Source organism: Epinephelus fuscoguttatus, linkage group LG10, assembly GCF_011397635.1.
Source record: "Epinephelus fuscoguttatus linkage group LG10, E.fuscoguttatus.final_Chr_v1".
Lineage (NCBI taxonomy): Eukaryota > Metazoa > Chordata > Actinopteri > Perciformes > Serranidae > Epinephelus > Epinephelus fuscoguttatus.
The window spans coordinates 26,961,172-26,969,112 of record NC_064761.1 but is presented as its reverse complement, the minus strand read 5'-3'; the positions used below and the strand labels follow the sequence as shown (position 1 = coordinate 26,969,112).

Here is a 7,941-nt window from a genome sequence, read left to right as displayed (position 1 = left end):
GCTCATTCAGTGTGTGCATGCGAGCAGAGTGCAGCACTGATCCAGCTCTTTCAATACAGGACCAAGAGGCAGTTACCAACAACTTTATTGTGTTTTTTCAGTGCGTTTCAAGGAAAACAGGAGCAAATATTCGGCTTTAAAATGATTTATTAGTGACTGACTTTTACATGGTAACATAAACAAAACATAAAGAGGATTATTGCGCATGAGAAACAGAAAAAAAGAAGTGTGCATTCTCTTACTATTGTAGCACAGTCATTCTGCCACTGAAAGGTGCTGTAAGAAGTGGTGCTTAACCTTTGTTGTGTGAAGGACATCTATATTGAAACAGTAGAGCATGGACTCCCATCCCATTTTATAAGATTTCACTTCAGGGACCTTCATCTGAAATAAAATTTGTTTTAAGTTATGATCAAGACCAAAATTCTGCAGTTTTCCCACCAGAATTGTCAACTCATTATACTCTGTTTCTAGTCAACTCAAACTCATTTGAGTGGGTGGTTTCAAAAGTCTGGCCCCCAACAATTAGTTGTCAGCTACATTTGAGAAGATAACCATACAGGAAGTGAAACCCATGTTCAGAATAGTCACTCTTATTCACTTTGAGCTCACTTCTGTAGTGAATTAAACTGAGAAAATAATCTTCCCCTTTTTCTGGGGACCCCCTGGAAATCCCTCAAGGGCCGCAGATTGAGAACCACTGCTGTGAAGGATCTCCCTTGTATGTTCTAGTGATGAGGTGTCTCCTAAGAGGCTTTGGCAGCAAGCTTCCATCTCTGTTGCCACTGTTGAAAAGACAGTCCTCCTTTAGTGACTTCAGGCAGGACATGCTGGGCTGGCTGATCCCACCTATATGTATACACACACAAAAGAAAAAGTTCACCAGGAAACCAGACTCTAAAATGCTGACTGAAGGTATAAACCCAAATAACACAATACATTAATGTCTACAACAAACTCTACATGAAAATACAGTAGCAAAGGTTGAAGCTACAGTTAACGAACGATGAAGGAAAACAACCAGGGTCCTCCTTATATATTTTTGAGCATAACTTAAATTTTACTCAGCTCAGGCTGGTGCGAAATGTTTAATTAGAGTATTCTGATGTACAAATATCTCATAATGACAAATACGTGCAAAATCCCATCAATAAACTGATGTTCAATTCAATGTACTGTTTCTGTTATTCCCTTGAACAGACAGTTAAACTTTAAAGCAAAATCAATGTACACATATCATCCATTGCATTGTTAAACTGCACACATTTAATGCAATTACAGTATCAAAGTTAAACCAGGAAGATGTTTTTAGGAAACTAAGGATGTTTAGATAAGATGGTTCGAGTGATAACTTCTCACATTCACTTTCATTTTCACTTGCAGGTGTGGTTTTGTTAATATGTTTAGACAGCAGATTTGTAGAGCTGTGTCAAGGTGGCTCATCCCCAGATCTCAGCAATGAAGCTGGTTTGTAAATGAAATTTTTAAAGGAAACTACACACCATAAAAGTGCTAACTGTGGTGCATCTATTGTTTTACTATAGGTAATCTACTTCAGAAATGTGCCTCACCAGTAAGAGATGGCAGTTTTGACTTGTGCCCCATAAGATAGGCCTTGGGCGCTACGTTGGGTGAGGCCTCTGACTCTCGGTACCAGAGCCTCCAGAAGCTTCTGATCCTCCTCCCTGACTCTGGACAGCAGAGCTAAGAGGCACAGTGGAGACAAACAAAAGTTTAGTTTGTACTGACGCGTAAAATGATTCTTAAAACATATTTTTGTTCAGGGAAAATAAATTCATATACAATATCTGTACAGTTTCATGCAGCATGTTAAAAACTTCGCTCATGAAATCTCTTGATTACCCTTTTGATCAGGTGCATGCAGTAACTCTGCCGCCTCCTGTGTTTTCTGCACAGTGGCAGAGTGCAGTTGCAGCAACTGACGGAGAAAACGCAACTCAAGCTGTTGGGCGCGCGCCTGGGAACACAACTCCTCTGGAGCCTGAAATGTAAGAAGGACAAAAAATTTGTTTGATTTAAAGTCAGAGAAAAAAGTAAAAGGCGAAGAAATTCCATTACATGAAATGCATTCTGGGCACCCAGTAGCTCAGTGGTTAGAGCAGGTGCCCCACGTATATAGGCAATGTCATCCCCCCCCCCTCTCCTCCTTTCACGCTTAAGTCTGTCCTTTCAAATAAAGACAAAAAGAAAAAACTACCCATCATGTGTTTGTAAGATTCCCGGATATCCTCAAAAAGCTGCCTATAAGGTACAAAACTGACAGTGTAGTGCCTTTGTGCAGTAAAACTGATTTTTCTGGATAATATTTTTATCAGATCTGCTGGTGAGAGGACTGTGGGGTCAAGCAATGGCATTGACAGCATGTTGGCAGTCAGCTTGCAAATCAAAACCACTCTGGGGATGAGCCATTTAAGGAGCAATGTGAACTTTAGGAGCTGCTAGCACAACTTTTATAAAAATGCAGTGAGTGTCCAAAGACAAACTTCAGATGCTAAGTCACGCATCAATGGTCTCCCAGTCTGACAACACAATGTTATGGTCTTTTGTACAGTAATTCAACACTTTGTAATACTGTTTAGAAAGTTTAAAATTAATATAAATGATCTCTTCATATATTTTAGCATTTAAAAAAGAGAAACAATTTTATCCTGCACTATTCCACTGGTTTAACAACTACAAGATTATAGCTATGAGATGTCATTAATGACTGATGCATCATATGCCTGGACTCACCCTGTACAGTGGGAATGCCAGGCTCTGACACAAGCTGGTGAAGGTCAGGGACTTCAAGCGATGGATGGACAACCATGATGCAGGGATTCTTTGCACTCTGAAACAACAGAAAATGTAAATTCACTGAAGTTTACCCCTTTGGGTATCAGGCAACTTGTGCTTACCCTTCAACAGTCCTACGGTCCAGGGCAGGAAGTGAGACCATTCCCAACTGTCTGGCCTCCTTAGAGATGGAGTTCCTTTGACTGCTGGCTGCAGCGGTGACAACTTCAAAGTGTGGCGCCAGTTTGGCCCGGACAAATTCCTGCAACTGAAAAAAGGCAGAGGCATATAAATCCTTAAGAGACATTTAAAAATTTGCTTTTAGTGTGGAAAAAGTTTTTTTTTATCTGAAAGAGGCCAAAACATTTCTTTCACCACAGAGTTAAGGAAGTCTTATAAATAATCTCTCTACTTAAGGGTCATAGATAGAGAACTTCCGCACCTCTGCGTGCAGACGCATCAGCTCTGTCTTGGCTGTGGAGTTCCCTTTAATCAGACCTCTGATATGCTCCTGTCTGAGATCCTGGTGAGACACAACAACAGAATATGTGAAATTATATATATTGGAGAAATACTGACACCTTTGTGTTTTAAAGGTATGACAAATTAAGATGTTATCTACAGGCAGTTAAGAGGACACTTAACCACATCCTCTTTACTACACTGTCCTAAATAATCACCAATATTTTCTGAAACATCTTGGAAATGCTTGATCCAAGAGTAACACGAGCAAAGGTAATGAGAGGTCTCATATTGTCAATTCACTCTCACCACTAGTTGCCTAAAGTCAAGGATGCTCTGCCACTGGCTGCGGAGGTTCCTAAGTGCCTCCTGTCGGCTTCTGGCGTGCTGATCAAGTTGGATACACCAATCTCTGATATGATCCCTGACTGCAGCCTGCATCACACACTGAAGTTCCACCTCTAGAGCCGACCTAACAACAACAGAGAGAAAACAAAGTAAATGCTTTGTAACAAGTGTTTCATTTGTCCATATCACAGCAGTCTCTAATTTGACTGTTCGCAACTAATTTATTGCAAATGCAGACATAAAAAAAAAAAGCGCAAAACAAAGTAAGAAAACACGCAAAGAATAAGACTAAAGTGAGAAAAAAGGAAAAAGACATTGTTAGACATTGCTTGACAATAATGAGCTCCTACTGCAAAATAATTCTGTGCCTTTTCCTGACGTTTGTTGTCCAAAATTCCATCACCAAAACATTATTCTTGGGATAATACATTTTTTATGACTTGTGGGAACCTCAGCAACAAACTCTATATTGAGTGTGCTTACAGTGCCAAGCTGTCATTGTGGAGCTCATCTGCAATGCCAGACACCTCCTGCTCAGCCTCCTTCTTGCGGGCCTGAAGCTGGTTTTGAAGCTCCTGAACTCTGGAGCGGGTCTGGGCCAGTTCCACCAAACTTTGTGCTACCTCTTCCCAAGCATCCTAGAACAACAAACAAGTGCATTTCCACATATAAAAATATATTTTCATCACAAATGCAGGGAAACACACAAACATGTTTTCTCCATTGTGAAACTTCCTTAATATTACTCTGCAGTGTATAATATGTGTGTTTGTGTTTAGCACCTCTAAGAGGCTCTTAACTGATGGCAACTCATTATCCTCTTCTGCTGACATGTCCAGTAGGTGATTGCTTTCGTAGCGGAACCTGCAATTAAAATGCTATGTTAATGCATTGAAAACTTAGGCATTTTTTTATAGTCTTTAAGGAAGAGAGAACATTATAATAGAGTTTACCGTAGAGCTGTTACATCCCGTGTCACATCCAGAGAGGCAAGTTTCTCTTCTAGTTCCTTCTGCTCTCTGGATGCTAAATATTCCACCGCTGAGAGAACTTGGTTTGGAGGATAATTACCCAACAGGTTCTAAAGACATAACAGGCATCATATTAATTCAAATTGAAAATTAACAGTTTATAAGTACCAAAATATTTAGTGAAATCTGATTAAAATACACCTACCTCTACAGCACTCAGCCAGTACTGAAACACAGCAGTCCTTTGTTCACAACTCATACTGAGGAGAAACAGAGAGAAGCAATGAATTCAACAAAGTGAAGCTGACAATATAATAAAAGACAGTTTTTCTGAATACTTGATTTCTGTAGACACTGCAGTCCTTACTGTTTGGCTGCAGAGTGCGATGTTTTCAGTTCACTCTCTTGTAAAGACTGATAGAAGTGGACCCTGTCGTCACACAGCTCTCTCACTTCACGCTAACAGAGAAAAATAAAAGAAATGGGATGACTTCCTTTCGTCAGCAACTGATATATTACAGGCATCTTGGTCTACGTTACAGATTTGTGAGAATAAATGTGGATCCAACTGAGTAATTTCTTAAAAGACATGTAGATTTCCAGTGATGTTTTCAAACAGCTTGCAAAAGAACATCAAATCAGTGTGTCTCCACCAGTTGGAGTACTGTGAGCTTACCCTGAAGATGGCATAACTAGATACATACTGAAAAGACCAGTAATATACTGCTGTTTCCCACCTGAGATGGAATTGTGTGTTCCAAATGATTCACTCGTTCATTGCTTCCTGTGTGATACGCTATATACAGTAATTTACGAGTGGGCTGTGAATTGAGATTTCTGATACCTGCAGATCATTGCACTGAGGGGTTGTTCGCAGAAAGTAGTGTACCTGCCACAGACACTCCTTCTTTCATTCAATGTGCACATTTTTGAGGGCACTATACAGATACATTCCACACACAACTTTGACACTGAAATGAAATCAGGGATAGTAAATATAGTGCACTATATATGAAAGAGGGAATGATTTTGAACACAACCACTGTGTAGCATTTTTGTCAGCTGGCCTATTTACTCTTAATTTTTCTGACTAAAACATGTACCCACAGATAGCAGCAATGTGCCAACACTTGTGTCAGATAAAGTGCACTCTCAACTCTACTCAGAACAGATTTAGGCAGCTCTTACCAGGACCTGTGCCTCTGCTGCTACTTTACAGTTGAGGTTGTCACCATCACTGCTACTGGAGGGCTTGTTATCAAACAGCACTTCAATCTCAGCTTTCCTGCAAAACAGAATACAGTTCATACTTATGTACAACATGATTAATGCAGGTGTGTAAATGATCCCTCTTCATTCATTTTTATGTTACCACAGCTTCCAGTGTTCTGCCTTACTTTGCCATTTGTTCCAGTGCCTGGCAGTGCTGACTGATCTTTTGTGTGTCATCAGACAGCACCTTGCGGCCCAAAAGGCAGCGTTGCCTGAAGGCCTGTAAAAGCAGTTCTCTTTGCCGGCTGTCCTCCACCTGGGCCCAGGTGTGGCTGATGGACTGCTCTGTTAGTAAACAGTAGAAAAGACTGTTGTGGGAGATCACTTAAAATGTTGTTTAAGGATGGAAGCAAAACAAACAGCAGCAATGAGCTGGCTTTCTGCCTTCTGTGATGTGGTCTGATCAGATACCAAGGCCTTACAGCATGTGATGGACTAACCTTGTGTAGCCAGTTGTTCCTCTGTTCCACTGATCTGAGAGTCCAGGTGACTGATCTCAGTTCTCAGCTGCTCAATCTTCTTCTGAAGCTCTCTCTGCTTAGCAGCCTCACTCTGGCCCTCAGCCTGCTTCAACTGAACATGCAAAAACACCAGCAGACAAAAAGCACATTTCAGTTTATCGACAGCTTTGTTACAAAAATTAAAAAATCCACACTGTGTATCATCAGTGTGATCAAGTACTAAAACAAGCAGGTATATCAAGAAATAGAAACGAATCACAAAGAAGCAAAACAAGATATAGGCTACCTCTTTGTCTTGAAGAACTTTGTACCTTAAAGATCGTAATGTCAAGGAAATTACTGGAAAAATGCAAAACGCAGAGTGGTCATGGTGGCTGAGAAAATTCAGCGTACACCGAGTGAAACATAGTATAGAAGGAGGGCATATTTAAAATAATTTCTGAGGTCATTATAAGACAGCTAAGAAGACAACTGACAGAAAACAGAGAGAGAAAGTGGAAATAGGTCACAGCATACAGGTCTTGCAAGGTTTTGAACAGGGACATTCGGGACTCCCCAAGAAAGCACCCATATCAATGACAGGAATACACCACTCAGATTGGTGGCAGAGAGACTGTACAATGACCAAACATAAACATACAAACAGCATCAAGTCTTGAGCAAGATACAGACTCTTCTGCCAAAGTGACTTTTCAGTGACATTTACAAAAGCAACCAAATGACCAAAATGTACACATGAAGTTGGCATGGCCACTGTAAAGACACTGGTAGCTTTACAATCCTCAGTCAGGGCCAGAAAGGATACCACTGAAGATTGCCACGTATGATCCTCACATTCCTAGAAAGACAGGGAACTCGTCAGTAAGCTGTCATTAGTTATTTGCTTATAAAATAGTATACAGAAGGTGAGACTACAGTTTATTTTGGAGATAAAGCTATTTTTCGGATGCCAGGATATTCTGTCTTCTTTCTTCAATAGTGTCTGAGTTAGCTCTGGAATGGCATGCAAGAAATCAACATTACCACAAACATAGGCAAGTGTTTGAGGAGTTACAGAACAGGAAGGCAGTGTTAATACTAACCTCTGTTGAAAAACGTGTTGAATGATGTACTTCCATATTGACTTCCCTGTTCCAATACAGAGCCTAGAAAAGCAAATAAACAACATTACGTTTGTTCAACACTGCAAATTAAACATCAATTGAAAGGAGCTCTAAGATCGGTTTAGCAAATGTAAAGCTGATACCCACGTTTTAAAATAGCTGTCATTTGGCAGGCTGTCCGGGGGCAGATTGAACTCCTCTGTCGCCCAACGTTTTAGCTCCTGCACAAGATTTCTGTCCGCCATCCTGACAGACGACAGAAAGTAAACAACTTTTAGCGAGCTAGCTAACGTTAGCTAGCACCTCCAGCAGACTGTCGTTAATAGTCTTTTCAGCTAGCGTAACGTTAGTTAGCTTGAGTCGTGGACCACATTTGATTTATCATAGTCCTTGAGCTTACTCTTCTCGTTTGGAAGGTGCAACTTTACTTTACAACAGCTAACTTGCTAATATCAATGCTTTTTTTTTCTCTGAACTACTCAAACTTTCAACTTCCCGCCCGTTCACAGTATATCCGGTCAAGCAGTT

General features: G+C 40.5%; 1 protein-coding gene across 2 annotated transcripts; it reads right to left on the bottom strand.

Annotated features, from left to right (window-relative positions):
- Positions 1-111: 111 nt before the first annotated feature.
- haus5 (HAUS augmin-like complex, subunit 5) lies at positions 112-7,915 on the bottom strand. Of its 2 annotated transcripts, XM_049587780.1 has the most exons (20): positions 7,814-7,915; positions 7,561-7,659; positions 7,393-7,455; positions 7,116-7,148; positions 6,597-6,621; positions 6,290-6,422; positions 5,975-6,134; positions 5,766-5,862; positions 4,945-5,036; positions 4,783-4,837; positions 4,560-4,687; positions 4,389-4,470; positions 4,090-4,244; positions 3,568-3,730; positions 3,239-3,319; positions 2,919-3,064; positions 2,755-2,851; positions 1,864-2,002; positions 1,572-1,704; positions 112-849 (listed from the first exon to the last, which is right to left on the bottom strand). In XM_049587780.1, exons 2-20 carry the CDS (start codon positions 7,656-7,658, stop codon positions 747-749), a joined length of 1,983 nt encoding a protein of 660 aa, XP_049443737.1. In that variant the 5' UTR covers position 7,659; positions 7,814-7,915; the 3' UTR covers positions 112-746. The 2 variants fall into 2 exon arrangements, with proteins under 2 accessions (XP_049443737.1, XP_049443736.1); XM_049587779.1 differs by having other exon boundaries at positions 7,561-7,906.
- Between the last annotated feature and the right edge of the window lie 26 nt (positions 7,916-7,941).

Bases quoted from the DNA above. Each gene is read 5' to 3' on its own strand.
- haus5 (XM_049587780.1), bottom strand. From the start codon at position 7,658: ATGGCGGACAGAAATCTTGTGCAGGAGCTAAAACGTTGGGCGACAGAG. The intron at 6,622-7,115 runs GTATCCTTTCTG...ACGATCTTTAAG, and splicing joins ATACGTGGCAATCTTCAGTG to GTACAAAGTTCTTCAAGACA. The intron at 4,471-4,559 runs GTAAACTCTATT...TTTTAATTGCAG, and splicing joins CGGGATGTAACAGCTCTACG to GTTCCGCTACGAAAGCAATC.